We start from the raw sequence: 23094 nt of genomic DNA, 5'->3' as shown, positions 1-23094 counted from the left end.
TTAACTTGTAATACGAACAGGTTGTGGGGGGAAAAGCACAGATCATTCAATATAAATTAGATTATCTTTTGTACACCAGAGCTGAAACGCTAACGTGCCCTTTTTCATCCCCCTCCCGGAGTCATTACTCAACCTGAAAAGATTGAGAAACGCGTTGCGTAAGACAGAGAGAGCACAGCCATCCATCCAGTTTCCAGCGACGCCGGGCTGTTTTTTTTTTTTAATTTGGTTCTTTTTTCAAGACTTAAAGCGCGGATTGATGTTTCCCTGACGGAGGGGCGGGCTCGCGTGACCCGTCTCGGTTTTAACCCCAGACCTGCGCTAATCTGTTCAACGCCACTCGCTCCCCAGGTGTTCAAGGACGAGCTGGAGGGCCTGATCCAGGATCAGGTGACGAAGGGCAACAACCCCTCGGGCCTCCTGGCTCTGAGGCAGATCGCTGACCTGATCGCGGCCAGCGCCGTGGGCGGGGCCGGCCCCCTGACTTCCCCCATCAGTGAGTGTGTTTGTCCGCCGTGACTTGGCCTGTTTGCATTCTGCGGTGTGAATATCCTTATTGTTTCGGGTCGATTTGTCAGGCTCTTGTGACATGGGAGAAATCCCCGAAATGGCTGAAAGCGCAAAAGGAAAAGTACTTGTTGACAACATTCTTGGGACTCAATGTTCCTGGTAAGTGGCGAGTAATGAATTGAAGCTGTCCCCTGTGTCGATTGTGTTCCCCTCCGTGCTTCGGGAGGTCACCGAGGGGCTCGCGGACGGCCTGTCCCGTCTCCAAATGGCCGGCGTCGGAAAAACCTTCCACTGTTTGAAATCCGTGTAAACATGGCCGCCGCAGCAAATGACTTGGAAGTAATCAGGCCGTTCCTCCCCGACGGCCAACGGCGGCGGTTGAAGTGGCCATAAATGGCGGAATTCAAGTTTTGTCAAATGCCCTAATAAGGCCTGAGCGCGGCCCGGTGCCTCTCGTAAGAGTCTCTCTCCGAAAGAGCCACTTTTGTTATTCTACCACGTCCACTCTGCGGCCACGGGACGTTCTCATTTCATGCCGGGGGCCTTTCTCTTTAAACGGTGAGCTGTGTTCCCGGCCGGTTGAACACACCGGATGCGCGGCGCGCCTTTTAAACGGCGCCTGTTTGAGGTGAGCGATTCCGACGCGTGAGAGGCGCGTTATTTAAGGCGTCCCCTCACGCCGACGTCAATGTGCCGGTTCCAGGTGCCGGGACGGTGACCCCCATCAACGACCTGTACGCCGTCGCCGAGGGGCCGTCCTTCGCCAAAGGGGAGAAGCAGAGTCGCTGCAAGCTGGCCAGCGTTTACCGGCTGGTCGACCTCTTCGGCTGGGCGCGGTTCACCGGCTCCTACGTCACGGTGAGTAGGGCTCCCAGTCCCTAAAAACACACACGCCGTCGTGGAGAATGTCGCGGAATACGAGAGGGGCACCGGAATTACGGCTGTGATTTGGGGCTTCTCTGGCGTGGTTTTCATTATGTCCTCCACGGCTTCTGAATTTCCCTCCTATATTAAATGTGCCGCGCAAATAAACCCCGCCTTGCCTTGCGTGATGGTCCATGAATCGCAGGAAGAGGGTCTTAAATGTCCGAAATGACTTGCCTCAGGAATTCACAGATTGGGCTTTTTACACGTTATGCACCACCACCACCGTCATCATAACCGATGGTTATAATTATGAGCATGCTTAAGACGGCACGATGGAAGAGAATGCCCTCAGCTTAAACCACACCATGCAGTGAAACCGTTGTATTTGTGGTTGTAATCAAAATGGTACGGAAAACGCCGTCATGAAGGCCCTGCGTGTTGTTACAGGTGCGAGTCAGCAAGGAGCAGAATCATATTCTTATCAGTCCACAAGGTTTGTCGTTTGCCGAGGTCACGGCCGCAAATTTGGTGAGTAAAACGTTTAAAATTTGTTTTGTGGATCTCCTTCTTTGTTTATCCCGCTTGAAGGGATTCGAGGCAGCTTGGGTTCAGTCCGGCGGGGGCCCGGTGATGAGCGTCCTTTCAGCAAACGCCCAGCCACCGATTCCCCGCCCACCACGGTGGTGTTTTAAAGGGTGGTGAATCACTGGCGTGGCGTTGCATGGGTGTGGCTGCGGTGTAACCGACTCTATGTAATATCGACCGGCGACGCCGCAGACGCGCACACCGCGTTCCTGCCGGAATCCTCACGGTCTCCGAGCGGCCATTCATCACTTTTTGCTTTTGCGAGCGTGAAATCACAGCGTGCAGACGCTGCACAGCGAGGTGTTGCATATTTGTTCATTTTCTTTCTCTATTTCTTCCTTTTTGTTTGTTTATTTATTTATTTATTTATAACAAAACCTGTGAGCTTGACTCCCGGGTTACCATAGCAACCATCATCTGAGATCGCCTCCCCGTCGTCCGCAGGTGAAAGTCAACATTGTCGGCGAGGTGGTGGATCAGGGTTCCACCGATCTGGGCGTCGACCAGTTCGGTTTGTGCCCCCACGCCGCCATCTACTCCATGCGGCCTGACGTCAGGTGCATCATCCACATCCACACCCCTGCCACGGCCGCCGTGAGTACCCCCCCCCCACCCCAAATTCGCCGGCGGCGGCAGAGGCGCCCCCCCCCTCGTTTCGACATCGGCGTAACGGCGGCTCTTGTCCGGCGCCAACAGGTGTCCTCCACGCGGTGCGGCGTCCTGCCCATTTCCCGGGAGGCCCTGCTCCTGGGCGACGTCAGCTACTTCGGTTACCACGGCAGCCTGGAGGGCGGAGACGAGAAGGTGGAGTTTCAGAAGGCCCTGGGCCCCACCGCCAAGGTACCGTCCCATCGGGACCAGTGAACGCCGGCCGTCCGTTTTCTTGTTCCCTGCAGCCGGTGAATGTTCCAGCGCGAACGCATGGATTCGTTTATTTTGACGGGTGACACTATTTTGTTTTTCGGCAGGAATGCGGAGGCTCTGTCATTAATCAGTTGTTGTCGTGTGGGGGAAAAAAACAAAAATACATTGTAAACTTTTTTTATTATTTTGTATTAGTGCTTCTTGACTGTGTTAAAAGCCTGTGTTTATGTTTTAACAGGTCATGGTCCTGGGGAACCATGGTCTGCTCGCGCTGGGGGGAACCATGGAAGAGGCCTTTCATTACGTTTACCACTCGCAGCAGGCTTGTGAAATTCAGGTAGAGGAGCTTGATTTAATTACCACGCTTTTTTGGGGTTTTTTGTTTTTTTTGTTTGTTTTTCTTGCCGCCCGAAGCACGGTCACGACACGGCTTTGAGCGGTTTACAAGGTAAACGGCCACCGTTGACATTCTGGCCCCGGACTCCTCTTCGTATTTATGCGGCCACGTCATGGTTTTGTATTCTGATAATTAGCGCCACCGCCGGTGCTTTCGCATTTATGAGCTTTTTAATTAAAAAAACTTCGGCCCCGCGGCTGAGCGGAACGCCGAAAGTTCCACGATTTCAAAAATGAAATTTGAGCGCGGGTGAAGACCTTCATCCCGAAAATGTTTGTTTGCTCCGGTCGCGACGTTCACCCTTTCCCTCCGTTGTTGACACTCGCCGTGGGCCTAGTTTTGGCGAGAATCTGCTTTGCCCCCGGCTTGGGGCGTGGCTGAGCCGCGGCGCTAAAGGACGAAACCACACCCGTGTTTTAAATTCCGATAGAGGAGTGGGAGAGGCAGGAAGCGTGAATTGCCTGAAAGTGGCGTTTAACTTCTTCCTGCCTTTACGGAAAAGTGCGTCATTAAGTATTATTTGCCGCTCACTGCCGGGCACCACCTCCGTTGGAAGTAAAGCCACCGATGTGCTAATTATTTGTTAAAACAAAGCTTAGGTAAATATGTGTCCCCCTCCCCTCCTGCGACAGGCTGCCTGCAGCGTTTAAGGAGGGTGGGTTTTTTTTGTTGTTTATCGTGGAGCAGCAGCTCCGGAAAGTCTTTTCACTGTTTGGATTGTATTAGTATTTCAGTTTGGATTGGAATTTTCGGACTGCTTATTTGAGAAAATGTGTTTCCTTTTTTTTTTATTATTTTTTTTTATCAGAATTCAAAGTCGTTACAATTCCCCTTGTCGAGAAGTGTTAATCCTTATTCTATGAGCGTGAAAATTCTCTGTGTAGTTCTGCTTCTGGCGTTTCTCTGACGAGGTGCCGTCCCGCAGGTCAGCGCCCTGCGGTGCTCCGGCGGCGCCGACAACCTGCTCACCCTGGACAGAGCCCGGCTGGGGCCCCTGACCCAGGGCGTGGCCGCCGGCGGCGTGCTGGTAGACAACGAGGTGAAGTGGAAGGTGGGCGAGGCGGAGTTCGAGTCCCTCATGAGGATGCTCGACAACCTGGTGAGTGACCTCTGACCCGCGTTCCGTTACCCGCAGCCCGCCGAGCCTCCCCTCTCCGGGCGGCTTCCCCGGGGGGGCGTCCGGCGGCGGAGCTCGGGCGCGAAATAGAGGTTTGGTTTACACGCTCTCCGAGCTGCTGTTTCACTGTTAAAGCCAGAATTGCTCGACACACATTAATTAAAAACGAGCAAAATCCTCGAGTGGAATATTTTTAATCTTTTCGTGCCCGAGGCTGGCACGCTTCCTACTGGGGCTGTTACCCCCCCGCGGTTATTACCCCGCCCTCATCCCGACGCCACCTTTCTCGCGATCGGCGCCCGATCGGACCCGAACAATGTCGGCTTCTTAATGTCCGAGCGGGCGTGGCCGCGGGGAAAAAGAAGCGGCTTCGGCGCGGGTTGCAGCTGTGCTAACATGCGTCGCTCCCTCTGATCATCGCACGCCCCCCGTCCCCCGCCCCCTCTCTCCGTCATGGCTTCCAGATGGTGGAGTTAAGAGCACGCAGACCACACTGCCGCTCGGCATTTAAATAAATAAAGAAAACACCGCGGGCTCCTTTAAGTAGGATTCTAGCTGTCTGCCGAGTCTTTGATGTGTGCTCAAAAAACACACTCCCTGGACGCCCCACGACCCACCACACACACACACAGACACACACACACACACACACCCGTCTAATACCGAGTCTTATCTCCCTTCGAAACGTGGCGCCTCTGAAAACTCTGCTGTTTACACACGTTTGTATTAGAGCCACGTCGAGTTAAATTGGAGGAAATGACAACGGACGTGATCAAAACCCCCCTTTTTAACAGACGGTCGGCCAAATGTCCCACGTGGCGGAGGGCGAGGAAGACGATCCTCGGGGCGATCCGCTGTATTTAGCGATCCTTCATATCACGAGGAGTCTTCTGATCCATTCGATTAGCGCCGATATCGTTTAAATCGTTGTTTCTGGTGTGTTTCTGGTCTGAGCGTCCCCCCCCCCCGGTCGTCGAACCTCTCCTGTATTCCTCACGGTTTCCGCCTCGCTGGTGGGTCCCGCCTCGGGGTCCCTCTTTTAATGACCGGTCCTCTCTCTCTCTGCGGGCGGCCAGGGGTACAGGACGGGCTACACACACAGGAACCCCATCGTGCGGGAGAAGCCGCCGTCCAAGAACGACGTGGAGATCCCGGCGACGGCGTCCGGCGCGCCGTGGTCGGAGGACGGCGGCCCGGGCCTGCGCAGCCCCTTCAGGTTCGCCGCGCAGAGGCAGCAGCGCGAGCGGACCCGCTGGCTGACCTCGCCCCACAACTACCTAAGGGTGGACGTGCCCGAGCGCTCGCCCAGCGGAGAGTGCAGCCCCAGGACCAAGACCACGGTGAGCCGGCTTCGAACCCCCCGCGGTGCGGGCCTTTCCAGAGAGGAACCTGCAGTTCCTCGACACAAGCCTGCCCTCTTGTGGACAGTTTGGTAAATGCATGCTTCCACATTTTTTTTTTAAATGGTATTTGGGCTCAAAAGCCTTTTTTCTTTTTCCCTCCCTCGCCCGGGGTCGTCCACGTTTTCAGTGGATGAAGTCGTTGGAGCCGGGCAACAACAGCGGCACCCCCATAAAGATCGAGGACCCCAACCAGTTTGTGCCGCTCAACACCGACCCCACGGAGGTTTTGGACAAGAGGAACCGGGTGAGTGGGGAACGACCCCCGTTTGTACGCGCCGCGCCAGCCCCGACCCCGAGAACCCGCGGGGGCACTTCCCAGACCCCTCTCCTCTCCGTGTTCTTAGCCGCCGGCTCCGAAACGTCGATCGGCTCGGCTACGTCAAAAAGCATCTCTCTGTCTTGCTCTAAATGTTTGTGTGACGGCTGTGTCTGTGCAGCACTTTTCCTTTCACGTCAGGTGACGCCGTCATAGCCAATATTTTCTAAATCACTTAGATAAGGGAGCAGAACAGATGTGACCAGATGACCCCGGGACCGAAGTCTCAATTACTGGCAGGCATTGTTGTGGACACCATACCGGGCCCAGTGAGTATATCAAAACCAATAAAGCACCATATAATTTAAACCCGAGTCAAACCACATTAGACGCTTGTCTTTTATATTTTATTTTTTCTGATCGCCGTTTCAAAAGGGCATTATTTTCAGGGGATCAGGGGTTGCAGCACTGTCTCCGGCGCTGGGCGAGTGTCAAAGCATTGCCATTGCACGCGCTGTTGCAAATGACTGCAAAACGGATGCAATTAATCCATTTTCAATAACCCAAAAGTCACAATAAATCATATTTTTTTTTACCAAAAATGTAACGCGGATACGCGCCTGCTTGCGCACGCCGCCGCCGTGTTTCTGACGCCTTCCCCTCCGCCAGGCTTTCATCGTGGAGGACGAGGCGCAGACCCGGTCGCTGCCCCCGAACCCCTTCAGCGGGCTGACGGAGATGGAGCTGGAGGAGTACAAGAGCGTGGTGGAGCGGCGGCAGCGGGGCCACGACGGTACGGCGCCCGGCAGGCCACGGCCTCCATGGCACCACTCCTCGACCATGTGATATCATTTATTCAGACTTGGTGCCGGCATAATCTGACCCCGGCTAATCCCTCGGCTTGCGCGGGCGTAGATTATGTGTGTAGAAAATGTTCCCCTCGCGGTGATCCTGGAGGTCGCCAGAGGTCGGTTGATAAATAGAAATGAGCTGCACAAGTCAGGTCTTTTTTTTTTTTTTTTTTACCTTTTAGCGTCAGGGATTGTTGAATCACTCAAATGCTCTGTAACTACAGTCGGGGGTGCGGCTCAAATCTTTTCGACTTATCTTACCGTACCGAAGGCTGTTCGTAGCGCAGCCTCGTCCAGCCTTACGAGTGATAAACTGACCGCTCGGCTTCCTTCCTGCCTTTAGATGCGGCCCCACGGGGCAGGCGTTTAAGCCTTGGAAAACAAAACGTGAAATCTCCTTTTTCAAAAACGGGGAATTCACCTCATGGCTGCACGTGTCTGTTTAGAACCCCCTTTGGCCATTGCCGCATGGCATCTAAGCGTAGCGTTGGCCTTCGCGCCGAATTAAGTGGCGCGGCTTCCTGTTTCTAGTCTCCTATGTTAGTGTGGATGAAGCTAAAAGACCTAATTTGCCAAAGTGCGAATTAGTAAGTAATTCACCCAAAAATGGTTTGGCCCTCTTTTCAGTATAACATGTACCATAAGACTGTTTGACGACATTGTGACTTTTCTGTTTTCAAAAAGGAGATTTATTATGTTTTTTATTTTTTTTCTTAATATCTTAAATAAAATCCACCGCAATGACGGCCACTGAGAAGCTGCAGCAGAGTGGGAAGTTCCTCAACAGGAAAGCGTTCCAAATGATGGGAGCCAACGCCTTAATAAGGTCGGAAATGCCGAACCTTTACCGTGCCGCTTCTCCTCGCGGCGCGTTCCGAGTCCAACCCCCCCCCCCCCCCCCCCCCCGTGCAAGATCGCAATCGCCGGCAAACTCCACTTGCAAACACAAGCAAAGCCCGGGGGGGGGGGATTCGGGGAGGCGGCGTCCAAGCTGCGAAAACATTGTCTTTGGCATTGTCTTCGGGCTCGCCGGGGTCAAAAGGTTCTCGGAAAGGCCGCGACCCAGAACCCGGCGCCGTGCCAATGTTTTGGGTCTTTATCGAGACAATGACAACAGCTCTCGGTGCATCTGCACATGTAGTTGTAGGAGTGTCCTCGTGCCAGACGGAGCAGTAGAACACCACCATTTACTTTGGATTTCATTTGGAAAATAAAAGCGTGTTTATTTCCCTCGTAGCTGCTTTGGAAACCGATAGGTTGGGTCGGTGATGCGCGGCAAAACGCACGGGAAAGTCTTTCCTTTTCCTCATCTACGTGCGTCTTGTCTCTGCCGATTTGAATTTATTGCGTTATCTTCTGTGCTGAGCTTGTTTGCTCCCGCTCCCGCTCCCGCGTGCGATAAGCTCCTGGACCGGGGTGTTTGCATCAGCCGCCTAAAACCTCAAAACCGCGCCGAGAACCTGACCCGGCGGACCGGATCTCTCCGCAGATGCCGACGACGCCACGGACGCCGACGAGATGACCACGTTTGACGGGTCGACCATCTCGCTCTCCCTCTCCCCGATGATGACGCCCATCCGCTCCTTCGGTAATCAACCTGTGTTTCAAATGGGCAGGGTTCTTACCCGGGCCTAGGGGGTGCTCGAAGGGCTTGAATTTTGTCCCGTGCAAGTTCAAGTTGTGGGACACCTTGAAAAGTGGCCGTGTTTTGTGCCGAAGTGATTGAAAAGTCCTTGGAAAAACAACACGGTCATTGAAAAGCAGTGATATTCCCTCTGGTTTTGTAATAACAGAATCACTTTTTATGACGTAGATGTACCAGGAAAATGTACATTTTATCCAGTATGGTTGAAAATACACACTTATAATATAATAGTAGTAGTAGCATAGTAGCATAATAGTAAATGACAATGATATTAATAATGGATATCTATTTATCTATCTATCTATCTATCTATCTATCTATCTATCTATCTATCTATCTATCTATTTATTTATTCATTAATATAAATAACAAACAGTGAGACTACAATATTATATTTTAATGAATAAGGATCACATTGAAAATTGATTATATTTGTTTTGCAAAGTCCTTAAAAATTAAAAAAATAATTCTTAAAAAAGTCCTTGAACTTTATTTTCTAATGCCAGAATAAACCCTCAATTAAAGGTTTTTTTGTTTATTATTTTTTTTTTTTTTAATGATTTGGTACAAATACGTTGCCTCCAGCAGAAAATACTTAATAGGTAATAGATAATACTGATAATCTACGACATGTTACATTTCTGTCTAATTGGAGTCTGTGATGTTTTTTCTTATTTTTTTGGTTTTGTTATGTGTCTTAATGACAATTTCTCAGAGCTGATACCCAACGGGAAGGACCACCTGGCGGAACTGGAGGAGGAGCTGAGCGTGGAGGTCTCCAAGCTGAGCGTGAGCGCCCCAGAAACGCTGGAGATCTCCATCACCACCATCGAGAAGGTGGGGGACGCCCGCACGCCGGAGACCCCGGGCCAGTCCCCCAAGAAGAAGAAGAAGAAGAAGTTCCGCACGCCGTCCTTCCTGAAGAAGAGCAAGAAGGAGAAGAAAGAGGAGAAGGCAGACGCGTAAGGAGGGTCGGAGAATACAAAAAAAAAAAGAAAAAGGAAAAAAAAAAAAAAAAAAGACACGCCACGCCAGGAGAACCCGGCGAGAGACGGAAAAAGAGGGATGGACTCGTTTTTGGATATATCGCTTTCCGGACAACGTTATCCAGCGCCTCACTCGACAATTTTACGCTGGGCACGTCCTTCCTCGGTCGCGGCTAATAGTTCATGCTGTTGTTATTTTCTTTTCTTTTCTTTTCCGATGGTTCCCAGCGGACGTTGAAGTGGGCCGTCTGCCGCAGGGAGGTCCACAGCCCATGAATCAACAGAAACGACACGGGAGACGTGCTTGTCCTCGATGCCAGATTGGCTTATTTGCCTCCTGTGAACCCTGGAGCTGTTGGGCTTCATTTCGACGTGTACGTCGACGACGGGGAAAGGCCTCCGTGTTGATTCGATGAAGTGTGACGGTGGCTAGATGTGCTAAAAGTGTCTCTTAACGACTACGATTTCTATCTGGACCTTTTTTCTTTTTATACAATCGTATTTGTTTATATGATACGTCTTACGAAAATAGCTTCGTAGTTGGACTACTTGATATCCCATAACTTGCATCTGTGTGAACACTATTAACACTTTTTAGCAACACGCCAGGACGTGTCTTTCGATAGTTGCAGGTGGGTTTTATTGCTGTGGCTGCTGTTGGTTGTAATGTGACTAAAGGTGTAACCGGGGTTATTCTCAGCGGTGGAAGGGTTTCCCTTGTTTTTAATATTTTTCGGCGACGGGTGGGCAGCTGTTAGAAACCAGTACAGTGACGGTGAAATCCAAAATAGTGCATCTGCGAACGTGAATAACGAAATGAAATGTTGCCGAGCCTGAATTGTGCAAATATCTGCGTTGGGATGGATGTTTTTTATTATTATTTTTTTTTTGCAAGTTTCAAACCCACGAGTCGATGGCAATACGCAAGCGGAAAGCAATAGTGTGTTTTCATGTGGGTCATTTCGGGGTCATGTGTTTTTTTTCTGTTTTCTTTTTTCCTTATTTCATATAAAGTGCTTTTCAAGATTACGTCATTGACATCCCGATCCAAAAAAATGTGAAGGACCAACTTTGACCCAAAGGGTAAGGAGGACGCTCGGCCTGTGTAAATAGTAGGTTTTTATGCTGGAGGCTCTTTGTGACGCGGTGAGACGACGTCAGAGACTCGACAGGTGCGTTGGAACGCGTCTTTTGAAGCGCCGCGCCCTTCCATCGTGTCCTTCATATCCACATTGTATCCTATATTCCTATAAAACACGTAGGAATCGTCCCGGTGCCTCCGGCGGGCCTCCTGCGCTTGTGCTTTTCCTCTTTGTCGTTCCCGTCGCTGGTGCGCCGGTGTGCTCCGCCCGGCGTCCTCTTTGCATACCGTGTGGCGCTTTGCTTTGCATTATAACCACCCTGGCTCAATGTTATTCCCGCTGAAAATGACGCCTGAAATAATAAAGCTCGGATGTGCTGACTTTCTGGTTCAACAGATCAATACGCTTATTGCTGTTTACGGAACGCGATGTAGGAATATGACCCAACATAAGGGTTTTCATGAGTTAGGACAGGTATATGAGGTGTGTGGTGTTGTTGTGTAAACCCTTCTACCAAAGTGCGCTTCAATGGGGGGGGGGGGGGGGGGGGGGCAGCTTTGGCTTTTTCAAGATTTTCGAGGATCAACCTTTGATGGGGGGGCAGGGAGGGGGGACAAATACCAGTGAACTCCCTAAAACAGTGCGTGCCGTCGAGTGATGGTTGCCGGCGCGGGGGCCGTGCGCAGTCAGACTTGCGGCGTTATGTGAATGGCTGTTGTCATGGTAATGCTCCGGGAGGGTCCGCGCGGACAAAGGGGGGATTTGGTATCTCCAACAGGTGTTGGTGTTGGGGGAGTGTCACACCCACCTGTCCAAAACTCGGGTCTCGGGATGGATTAACCCACTCCTCCTTTTAAACCGTCTCCCCGCACGCTAACGAAGCCCGCCCTCCGGAGCGAAGCAAACTGACAAAACAAACGCAACCCAGCCCGGGGGTGGGGGGCAGGTGACGGACGGACCCCCCGGCGACGTGCGGACGGGGGCCAGATTAGCGCCGAGCTCTTCTTCCTCCCGGCGGCGCTAACGAGAGGAGGAGGAGGGGGGGGGCTGGGGGAGGAGGAGGAGGGGCTCGCTGTAAGGAGCAGGTGACACACCCGCCTCCTCCAGGTGTCCTTCCCCCGGCGACCTCAGGCCAAAACGGCCATTGTGCTAAAACAATAAGGTCGAAAAACAATCGGACGGCCAGAATAGAAACACAGAGGAATGGAGTTAGATTAGATCAGATTAGATTAGAGCGACAGGGGGGCCGGCGGATAGATGTCTTGCATTGTGTGCGGGATCAGTGTGGGCTATCGAGCAAATGGTTCACATACATACAGACACGCGCGCGCACGCACGCACGTGCAACACACACACACACACACACACACGACACCCGCCCGCCGTGTGACTCTGCCTTCCTGGTGACAGCCGAGCCGCTGGTGTAATCCTCAGGCTTTTCAGATTACTCCAGTTGGGGTCACATTCTGCACACCAACCTACGCTATAGGGATAGCTTTGCTCTGCTTCTGCCCTGCTTTGCCCGCAGTCGGTTTGGACACACACGCACACACACACACACACACACACACGAGTCTGTCCGCGGTTGCTGGTACATTGTGTTTGCACGGGCGCTGAAGTTATGAAGGAGACGCTGTGTTGTCATTTGCATCGAAGCAATAAAGTGCCTGTTATACTGTGCCTCCTTATACGTATATGAGTGTGATCCCACATCAGTATGTGTGTGTCCAGACTGAAATCTTCTGTGTGTGTGCGCGTGTGTGTGTGCGTGCATCAGGCCTTGCCAGGCAGCTGAAATGGACTCCTCGGGTGGGGAGGGTGTTTCCCTCTTCCCTCTCTCTCGCGGCGTCCGTTACGAGGCCAGGCCACATCTGCAGCGGGCCGGCCATCTGCACCCATTGTCTCACAGGAGCCCACCCCACCCCACCCAAACCCCCCCTCACGCATGGCTGCCCCCTTTAAGGTCCTCTGCCCTTTGTCCCTCCCGCCTCCTTTATCTGTCAGGGGAGAAATGACTTCTAAATCAGTCAGAGGCGTAACAGTGATGGACCGTCCAAGCTAGAATTTTAACTCAATTTCAGGGTAATTTTTTTTTTTTTCTTCTTCTAGGTCCGACAGACCTAGAATAATTGATGGTCGCCCGATGAGATCAAAGAGATGAAGACGTGGGGCGGTGTTTTTGTTTTGTTCTCCGTTTTACTCCTAAAGGGTTATACCAGTTGATTTTGGGAGGCTGGCAAACATCGTTCTGTGATCTTGATGTCAGTGTGAACATGCATTACTGTTTTTTGGGGTTTTTTTTTATTTCAAATGGACAAACAGCATTAAATTCTCTCAGAGATTCAAAAAGGGATTCAAATTCATGGCAGTGTTTTCCATGGGAAATATTTCACACTCACCCACTGTTAAGTATGTGGGCGGAGGGGGTAATGTAGTTTGATAATCTAATAGACAGTCTATTACATAAACATAAATGATGACCAGCAATATCAGAGTTTCAAAGTCCATACTAGAGGTTTTACTTTTGATTCTGGCTAAAGGAATAGACGGACAAACATATATACTTTATATATATATATATATATATATATATATATATATATATATATATATATATATATATATGTATATCTGGCAATTAGTCTGTCTATCTATCTATCTCTGTATATATAGATAGATAGACAGATAGACATCTATATATATATATATATATATATATATGTGTGTCTATCTATATATATTCATGTATATCTGGCAATTAGTCTATCTATCTATCTCTGTATATATAGATAGATAGACAGATAGACATATATATATTCACAGTATATGTGTCTATCTACCTATCTGTATCTCTCTCTCTCTCTATATATATATATGTTATAATAATATTGTTATGTTATAATAATATTGTTTTAGGGTGATAATAGGGTTATAGGGTTATAATAATATTCTTATAGGGTTAAAATAATATTGTTATAAGGTTATAATAATATTGTTATTGGGTTATAATACTATTGTCACAGGGTTATAATAATATAGTTATAGAGTTATAATAATATTGTTGTTTTGTCGTCTGAAGGTATTCAGCATTGCGTTGGCTCCCGGTGCATAATTCTCACAACAACTTCATACAAAACTAAAGCCAAGAGTCTCGGTGACGTCCTGGTGTTTTAGGGCCAAATGTGATGAAGGGCGAACCCCCCACCCCCGACTCTCCCCCCTCCTTCCCCCGCCTCCTTCCCCTGCTGACACCGGGTAATGATGCGGGTTATTATGCACGGAGTGGGAAACCAATGCAAAGTGCACGCGTTAGTGGGAGGGATTATCCACCAAGTAGGGCAGGAGGCTGGAGCTGGAGCCGAGGAGGAGGACTGCTGCTGCCCCACAGCCACCCAGTCATCCAGCTCAGTGCGCGCAGCGCGGTCTGGCCCGGGGAGCGCGGAGCGTCATCTCGCCCTGTCGCGTCGCTTAGTGTCGTATCCTCTTTCCTTCTTTCTTTCTTTCTTTCTTTTTTTTTGCAACAGCCTTCTCCGCAACACAGGAGGCGGATTCAACGAACAAACTAAAAAAAAAAAAAAAAAAAACTAAAAAAAAAACCCTGAAACAACAAACAAAACAAAAAAAAGAAAAAAAGAAATGGTGAAATACACGCGGCAGCTGAAACCCGAGGAGATCCCGTCGGGGTCAGACGCGTCCGCGGACCCGCCGGGCTTCAGGGGGGTGGAGGTGGAGGTGGAGGAGGAGGAGGAGGAGGAGGCGGACGGGGAGGACGGGGAGGAAGAGGAGGACGGGGAGGAAGAGGAGGAGGAGGAGGAGGAGGAGGAGGAGGAGGGCTCCGGCTCCGACGCGCTGCTGCTCGCGGACTGCTCCGCAATGGACCAGATCGACACTTTCATGAGGAACGTGCAGGTGCTGCTGGACGCGGCGGATTACATTGAAAACGTAGAAAAGAACCACGGCAGTAAGTCCCAGAGGGGGTGATGAGGAGGAGGAGGATGATGATGATGATGGTGATGATGATGGTGATGGTGATGAGCAGCGGGAGGAGGAGGAGGAGGAGGATGAGGAGGATAACGTAATGCGCCGTGCAGACAACAATGGGAAGGCGACGGAAGAGGTTGGAGGAATGACACAGATATATGGATAATAAATATTATGCCTCGGGAACAATTCCACCTATAGGAAAGCAGATGCATTGCATTGCATAGGAAATGCAAGAGCGCAACGCCAAGTGCGGTTTTGAGTCGCACTTGGCGTTGCGTTTGGAGGGGGATAAACGAGCGAGAATTGAGCGCGGGGCTGCAGTCGAGTCGATGACTTGATCGACTCAACGCGCGCGGCGCTTCCTTATAACAAGGCAGGAAATAACGACAATTATCCCAAGGCACCATTTTCACGCCGCTGCATTCGGCCCCTTGTGCCGAGCTGCGCGCATGATAATGCACAACAACAACATGTGGATTATTTTCCCGACTCCCAACTTCCTCGATTCCCCTTCTCCTCAGTCTGGAAAAATGGGTTGCCAGATCTCTGTGACTAACCCTAACCCCCCACCCCCCAAAAAAAAAAAACCAACCCAATACCGGAACTCAAAATATGCCCCCCCTCCCGCCGAACCATACACACCACCTTTACAGTCTAAGGGCGGTGCTAACGTTGCTACCACACTTGGAAAGTGTCCGGATTCCACGGGAAAACCGCGGGCCTGGCAACCCCGCCGCGCCGATTCCTCGTACGCCGCAGTTCACGTGCCCCCCCACCCGGAAGGAACCGGAGCGCTCCCATTGGACAGGACCCGGCGACGGCAGCCAGTCAGAGCCGGGTTCGTTCGCGCGTGACGGCCACGCGGGTGCAGGCTTCGCCCGCGCCCGGAGCATCACGGGAGTTGGAGTCCGCGGCGGCGTCGGGAGCCGGCCCCCTGCAGGGGTTGCCCGGCCCCCTGCAGGGGTTGCTCGGCCCCCTGCAGGGGTTGCCCGGCCCCCTGCAGGGGTTGCCCGGCCCCCTGCAGGGGTTGCCCGGCCCCCTGCAGGGGTTGCCCGGCCCCCTGCAGGGGTTGCCCGGCCCAGGGGTTGCCCGGCCCCCGGGCGTCCGAGTGCTGCCGAAAGTGCGTTTGTGCGTTCGTGGGTAAATGCCACGTCACGGGAGGCCCGTGTCCACGGCGTGTGGCAGTAAAACCCCGGTGGAAGGCGTCGGCGTCCCTCCACCCGTGGTTCTCCGAGGGGCACGGGGGAGTTGTGTGTTTCGGCCCCGTCGGGGCGCTGCGAAATGAGCGTCTTCCGAGACCGCGCCGGGCAGAGTGTTGTAAATAATAAAGAAAAGGAAAAAAAAGTAATAATAATTAAAGAAAAAAAAAAAATATATATATATATATATTTATATATATGTAAAGGAATAACATTTTAAAGTAGGAGTAAGACAAAACAATAAAATCCACAAACAGCATTTAAAATATGCCAACAATAAGCCACATGAACTATGCATATGCGTATGTTTATGTACATACAGTGTAGTGCATTGTTTGTGAACTGAGAATAAAACAATAAATGCCGCGGATTATTAAATAAAATGTGCGTAAATGTGTATGTAATGTAATGTGTAGTATTACCGCAGTAGGAGGGACACGGTACTTATGTGGATACTAAGGTTAAGATGATATTAATTAAGGTGATATTATGTTTTTGTGCAAAGGAGTATCCATCCATAAAAAAAGCTATTCTCAAAGAAAAAATTGTTCTCATCAAATTAATTGTTATTATTTTTATTATTGTGATTTTTCTTTCATAACCAGAATGTGAACATGGGTACGCGTCTTCATATCCGGCAGAAGAGGCCACATATAGTCAGAAACCACGTAAATTCAAGAACAGGAAAATGGACAACATCCACAGTAGGTATGTTGAACGCCGACGGCATTTTATTACAACTACTAAATAATACAAGTCAGTTCATGCAGAATGTTGTCTTGAATCTTTGTTTTGAGCCTTATCTCATTGCAGTGAGATGTGTCATTGCACGGCCATGGTTACCTAAACAATGAAATAGCCAAACTGTACTCAGATCTGTTTGGTACTCCATGTCCATAAACACAGGTTGCATGTTTAATGTCTTTTATCCTTTTGTCTTTATTCCCCTTTTCCTTCCTCTCGTGCACAGATCAGCACACAACGAACTGGAGAAGAATAGGTGAGTAAAGAGAAACAACTCCATCGAAGGTGTCCCGTTTCACAGGCCGTCGGAAACCGACGGTACTTCATGATTTCCGTCTGACCACTAACCGGCAAATACGACCGGAGACATGAGACCACTCGGCAGATGGGAACCGTCTGCGTCCGGCTCCCGGCTCCGACTGCACCTTTAATGTAGTCTCGTGGGGAAAAAACAAACAAACAAACAAACTAAAACAAACGAAAACAAAAAAAAAAATAGGAACAGCGGGGATTATTTATCCCAAATATGAATGATGAACGATGACGCACCGAGTTCTTCTTCCAATGCAAAATGGCGGCCAGCGCAAGCACGCACCCACACATCCACACACACACACACACACCCACGCACACACACACACAACATAACACTTCGACCTACATTTCACTTTATCGTTTGAAGCGCACCCGGGTAGCGCTTTGCCGCGGCGGCCGCTGCCTTAGCCGTGGCCCCAGGGGGCCTTGGCGGAGCAGCGGCATCAAGAACACGGTGTCTGCTTCTGCGGCACAGTTTGGAATCGCGTCGTATCTCGAAAAGGGTGGCACCCCCCCCCCCCCCCCCCCAGTCTGGCGTGGCCAAACATGACCCGCTGCGCGGCTTGTCACAAAGCACTCACGGATCTTTAACATTTAACCCGCCGGCACGACCGACGGAACCCACGCGACGTTGTCCGACGTGACGGGGCTCTGATCCCACGTTCCGACGTCCGCCTGCTCTCTCCCCCCCCGCAGACGAGCGCATCTCCGTTTGTGTCTGGAGAGGTTAAAGTCCCTCATACCGCTGGGACCGGACTGCAGCCGGCACACCACGCTGGGGCTCCTCAACAAGGCCAAAGCACACATTAAGGTAAGGCCGGCAGGGGAGAGCATCTGTTTGGGGGTTGTTGGTTGTTGTTTCTGTGACGCTAAAATGTTCTGTCGTCAGTTTTGTTCTCATTTGCTGGCAAATTGGCCCCGCCAAGGTCCCGATGGAAGCGTCGGCACACGCATGAATTTAATCAGAATCTTGTGAAAAATAAACGATCCCAATGCTCACCCCGACCTTAGTTATGGAGCCGAGTTGGCGAAAACAATTTCCATCGGGAGATTAAACTACACTCTAAAAAAGATAGGATTACGTTTTGCCGTTTTGTCGTATTTGCTCTTGCAGCTTCACTGTTGAGGTATGATAAGAAGATGGACTTGTGTCAATAATGGAAATAATTCTACCGATTCGCCACAGCAGCACTAATAAAACGGTTCAACCGACTCGGAATATTCAATGGCAAAAATGTAGATTCTGCCGCTTCAGGAGGACATTCACAGCTGTAACCGCCCGAGGCTCAACAAACACCTTGTCTGGCAGGGAGCTTTACTCACAAAGCAAAACCTACGTAGTCGGGTCCTCCCCTCGCATCACCAACACGTGGACATTTCCCCCCCTGGGGGGTAATAACCGGGACGGTGTCTTTTTTTAGCAACGTAATGGCTGACTGCAAAGGCTTGGACAGTCAGACCACACGCCTCCGCCGCACGGTCGGGCTGAAGGATTTGGGAAAATAATCTAATTGCCATTTAGTTAGACCAATGTGGGGATTTTTTTTTTTTTTAAGTTTCTTATCTTCTGTATGATTCACTAAACACAAACAATAAATCATTCTATAGCAGTGGTACTCAACCTTTCCCAGCTCAGGAGCCACATTAACAAAATACATTTTCGCAGGAGCCAAATTTCCAAAACGTCCCCTTAAAGTAAGGCTACTAGTAATATGTTATTAAGGAATGAAAAGCGTGATATATGCAATATTTGCAATTTATTATTGTTATCGTTACCATATTATTATTACCATTGCAACCAGACATTTATTTTAATAGACAAATTACCTACAAATGTATATGGGTAGACAGCAAACCGGTAGTTATGCAGAGAAAGCTGATGTCTGCTGCACCTACAGCGGTAGACACCGTGTTCTGTGGAATACCGCGCTTAAGTTAAGGTAAATTGCTTAAATAAAACCGTGGATTGATATAAAAGTTATTTTTTTCTATTTTGCCAATTGCATGGAGGCCCTTGTGGTGCCTGTTAGTGTGGAAGCCGACGGAGGATTTTGACGCGGTGTTCTCACGTGGTGGTCTGGTGACAAGACGCGGCTCCAGGTTATTACTAATATGCGGTAAAAAAATATAATTAAATATTAATAATTAATAATAGAATTGCCAGTGGAAACCAGGTGGTCGGCCACCACGCTCTCTCTCAGAGCCGTCACGGGCTGATGTGTCAAATTGGAAATTCAGTTTTGAATACTGCAGAAAATGTCTCAGGAAAAAATGTATTGAAGTACCCTTTTAGAATGTGTTTTTGAATTCCATTTTAAATAACACTTTAAAGGGCCACAACTGGTCATTAAAAAGCTGCGGGTTGAGCATCACTGCTTTTGATTGTGTAGCATAAAAAATAAAAAGATTTGTGATTTGAAAATTGCGTTCCATCACATTGTGATGTCGGTTTGAATTCGATTAATGGTCCAGCCCTACTGCACGGTCAGAGGGGGCTGCACCAGCGCTTCCGGATTGGTTTTGGATGCGCAAATATTCAGGGAAGATGCCGCACAGTGTCCATCACCAAATAAGGGGAACACTCAAAACGGTAATTCAGAATGAAAAGGAAGGTTGCCAGGAGGTCCGCGAGGAACAGCCACTCCTCAGCAACAAGCCCGACCCGTGTCGCTTTGAAGCTAACAAACCCGAGGCGCTCTGAGGTCGTGGTGCTCCCTGGAGACCAGCGGCTTTGTTGATGTCTGCCAGAGGACGTGTGGAAATGTCTCAGGAGAGCGAAGCTCCAAAGCCGTCGGGTCCTGATGGACTCTCTCCCTCTATCACTCCTGATGGCCCTGCTATCAGTGTGTGCGTACAAGATCTAGCGCAGGTCTACACTGACATCTTCAACATGTCAATGGCGTCTTCCCCACAAAGTTCATCAACAAACCCGAGGCCATTGGCCTTCAGATAACACCACCTGCAGACGGGCGGGGCCTTCTCAGCGGCAGAGTAGGGACTGCCGGATTGAGCGACCACAACTCCACCACACTACACTCACCCTGGACATGGGTGTCCCACAGGGCTGCGTACTTGGCCCACTATTCAAATGCCATCAAGTTCACTGCTGACACAAAAGTGGCGGGCGGTCATGACGAGTCGAGGCTCATTTCCTGTACATACAAACTGTGGCCGGACAAGACAGGAGCTGATGGTTGACTTCAGTTTGTTTGTCCCCCTATCATTTAGTAGGAGGTGCATCCTAACACCCCATGCAATATTGTCCTCGGTAAATTCTGATATTGTTTTCTTATTGTTTGTGGACTGTCCTGTACCAGTGTTGTGTGTTGCTGCATCTGAGAGACCAGTGGACAAGCTCTATGTTATGTTGTACACCTGAATATTACAAAGAAATGAAAGAGGGGAGGGGTGTTGGTGACCCGAGCAGTCTGCTCTGCTTCCTTTAAATTGAAGAAACCCTAGAGATCTGGATATCGACTTTGTGGCAACCTTGCAAAGTGTAGCTGTGGAAACCTTGTTTACCTCCATAGTCAAGATTGTACAAGGTCCCAGCAGAGCAGATCTGGCAACCTTTCCATGGACGGCTTTTAAGGCCCGCCTTTTGTTTTTGATGTCGAGAACAAGAATGGCATAAGACTTAATAAACATGTAACATTCACGTAAACATGTCGGAGAATCTGTTTTTCTGCATATTAATAAAAACGCCACAACTCTCACGGCCTCTCTCTGTGTCCCTCTCTATTCAGAAACTTGAAGAGGTAGACCGGAAGAGCCAGCATCAGCTGGAGACCCTGGAGAGGGAGCAGAGGCACCTGCACAGGCAGCTCGCCCACCTGAAGACCCCCGGGGAGAGGGTTCGCACCAACAGCCTGGGCTCCAGGGTGGACTCCGATCGCTTCGAGTCCGACAGAGGTGAGTTCTGGTCGTCAAAAAATCGCCGGAGTTGAGTTGTAGATGATATACGCGACTATAAGCAATTGCATAGTCATTCTGCGGCTACGGTACATATTTCTTTCTCCGCTCACTGTATTTTCCGTGTGTTTTGTTTCGTCTGTGACGAGCAGAAGATATCGAAGTGGATGTAGAAAGCACTGAATTCTCCCATGGAGAACTGGACAGCACGAGCACCAACGGCGGCAGCGACCTGGACGACCACAGCAGCTGGCAGAGCCTGGCCAGCGACGAGGGCTACTCCACCTGCAGTTTGAAACTGGGGTTCTCCGCTTAAACGCACCAGCCCATAATTTCACTTCTAGCTACAATCGTATACAGCTTTTACCTTTTAAAGTACCAGCCTACTGCTCGGTTTCCCATGCAGGTTAAACATATTGTTTTGTCGAGAAGAACCAGCCTAAATCCCACCTCTGTCAAAAGTGTGAAACATCCCTGCTTTACCCAGGAACTAGCCTCAAACCCAGTTCCTTTGCCAAGAACCGACAGTGGAACTCCCTCAATTATGTTTCAAGTGGTGTTATCCACTGAACAAAGAGCCCAAAGTCTAAACTGCTCCGCAATATCCAACTCAACTTATTTCAAACGTTTCAGCCTGTCGAAAATTCAAATTAAACATCTATTTGGCAATAAGCTTGAATGAACTAAGCCTTCTGAAATTGTAGAGGACCTAGTTTGACTATATGTCCCATATTCATAACCTTGATGAAATTAAATGGAGTGTAGTGTACGCATATGTACCTAAACCAGCACAAGAAAGCATCATCACTACCAGTTAAAGGCTCATAAGAGACACAACTTGCTCATTCTCTTTGCAATAACTCAGCCATTTTCCTTGAAAACCCCAGATATACCGGAACAGCACTTCTTGTCAGTCAACAAGCCAGTGGCAAGGGCTACTATATCTGCATTCCAAACCAATCATTGGACGTCTCAAACCTCTGCCTTAGGACCTGCCACCACCCGAGTCAAAGTGGCATCTCTCTTCCATGAAAGAAATACATTCGTACCCAAACAGGTGGTTTAGTCTACCTGTGTTGGTTTTTAATTTATTTTTGCAGATAATTATCATGTGTAGTATTTATTTATTTTTTGGTATATTTAATTGTACTGTATCCAGGTTTCAGTAATGCTTGAATTCCGAAAAGAAACCAAAACACCCTGCAGTTTGAGATGCATTTCTGCATTTGCTACCAATACGGTTGGCGATATTACTGGACAACATATCGCACCCACTGAAATGCAATTTCCCCCATTTGCCACTATTTTGTTTAAATGATTCAGAAAAAAATAGCCATCATATTTGGATGGTAATAAGCTATCCTGCACTTGTCCAAGCACAAGGCTCAAGCAATAACAGTTTAGTCAAATTAGGGTCGTGTTTTACGCACCGTTCTGCCCAACACCGAGTTGAACTTGTTAGTTTTCTATTTGCTACTATGATGTTATCAGTTCTAAGTAATCACTGGAAAAGAAAATGATTGTAACGTTTAAGCTATGGTGCATGTGTATTGAATGTAATACCCCCCTCCACCCCATTTCCTTTTATTATGTTGTGTGCTTTGAATTGACAAGTCTTTGAAATGTCCGTAGCATGAACAGTTGGGTTTATACACACATGTTCAGTACATTTTCATTTTCTATTGCTGAAAAAGCACTCTAAAAATAATTTGGACACTTACCCGGTGAATTAAAATGTACATATTCTATATATTTGACACTGAATTGCACTGCAAACCAACTCTACTGGAAGAAACCAATGAGACATTTGAGTATATGACCATTTGTATACATTTCCTCTGGTACAAGTCATAAGTAGATCACCACCACCAAACGTGTCTTAACGTGGCTCAAATTGACTCTTGCACAAATTTCCTTGTAATAGGTCTTTATCGACATTTGTGTTGGGGGGGGGGGGGGGGAAGAGAGAATCGTTAAAAGTAAAAAAAAAAAAAAAGCACTATGAAAAAGACTTGTGTATCGAAGGACGTTGCGTCCAAGCACGCCGGTAGGATGTCTGCTGTGCTTGAATCAGCCGTCGGAGGCGACTCCTGCGTTACACGCTGCTGGTTTCCTGCTTATACTTTGTTCTGATTCCTGATAATTGTCCCTGGAATCGTAATAAACCTCTTCTACCCTGAAAACTTTGTGTTGTCTAAATGCTGAAGCTTTCTTCGCGCCGGATCCGGGGGCTTTCGCCATTTTCACAAGAGAGCAACAGCACAATTCATAGACCCGCCCGAGCGCACCTGGATTTAAACACTGGGAGGCCCACCCGTTTCCCTCAAGACCAATAAAAACAAACACAAATTAGCGACGATAATAAGGAGCCAGGTAT

At 49.4% G+C, this 23094-nt stretch overlaps 2 protein-coding genes across 2 annotated transcripts in view; both read left to right on the top strand.

Moving 5' to 3' along the window:
* add3b (adducin 3 (gamma) b) overlaps window positions 1-11060 on the top strand; it is a 19263-nt gene extending 8203 nt beyond the window's left edge. The window contains exons 4-16 of the mRNA XM_080017084.1: window positions 352-496; window positions 1214-1368; window positions 1825-1905; window positions 2407-2556; window positions 2659-2802; window positions 3065-3163; window positions 4149-4322; window positions 5417-5680; window positions 5871-5987; window positions 6239-6328; window positions 6669-6792; window positions 8340-8438; window positions 9211-11060. Of these exons, the coding sequence (XP_079873210.1) occupies window positions 352-496; window positions 1214-1368; window positions 1825-1905; window positions 2407-2556; window positions 2659-2802; window positions 3065-3163; window positions 4149-4322; window positions 5417-5680; window positions 5871-5987; window positions 6239-6328; window positions 6669-6792; window positions 8340-8438; window positions 9211-9461 (1893 nt within the window). The 3' untranslated portion in view covers window positions 9462-11060. The remainder of the gene's footprint in view (window positions 1-351; window positions 497-1213; window positions 1369-1824; window positions 1906-2406; window positions 2557-2658; window positions 2803-3064; window positions 3164-4148; window positions 4323-5416; window positions 5681-5870; window positions 5988-6238; window positions 6329-6668; window positions 6793-8339; window positions 8439-9210) is intronic.
* Window positions 11061-13972: 2912 nt separating this feature from the next.
* On the top strand, window positions 13973-21754 carry LOC307241965 (max-interacting protein 1-like). Its single transcript, XM_080016261.1, has 7 exons — window positions 13973-14283; window positions 14380-14524; window positions 16352-16454; window positions 16717-16746; window positions 17502-17616; window positions 20552-20717; window positions 20870-21754. The coding sequence occupies exons 1-7, from the start codon at window positions 14200-14202 to the stop codon at window positions 21031-21033; spliced, it is 807 nt and encodes a 268-aa protein (XP_079872387.1). The 5' UTR covers window positions 13973-14199; the 3' UTR covers window positions 21034-21754.
* The last annotated feature ends 1340 nt before the right edge of the window (window positions 21755-23094 follow it).

This window comes from Zeus faber (genome assembly GCF_960531495.2).
Source record: "Zeus faber genome assembly, chromosome: 16".
Taxonomy (NCBI): domain Eukaryota; kingdom Metazoa; phylum Chordata; class Actinopteri; order Zeiformes; family Zeidae; genus Zeus; species Zeus faber.
The sequence above is the reverse complement of the archived record's forward strand: the minus strand, read 5'-3'. Positions and strand labels throughout refer to the sequence as shown.

Excerpts from the sequence above, each read along its gene's own strand:
- LOC307241965 (XM_080016261.1), top strand. The coding sequence starts at position 14,200 with ATGGTGAAATACACGCGGCAGCTGAAACCCGAGGAGATCCCGTCGGGG. Across the intron at positions 14,284-14,379 it reads ACCCGCCGGGCTTCAGGGGG|GAGGAGGAGGAGGAGGGCTC; the intron begins GTGGAGGTGGAG and ends GAGGAGGAGGAG. Across the intron at positions 17,617-20,551 it reads AGGCCAAAGCACACATTAAG|AAACTTGAAGAGGTAGACCG; the intron begins GTAAGGCCGGCA and ends CTCTCTATTCAG.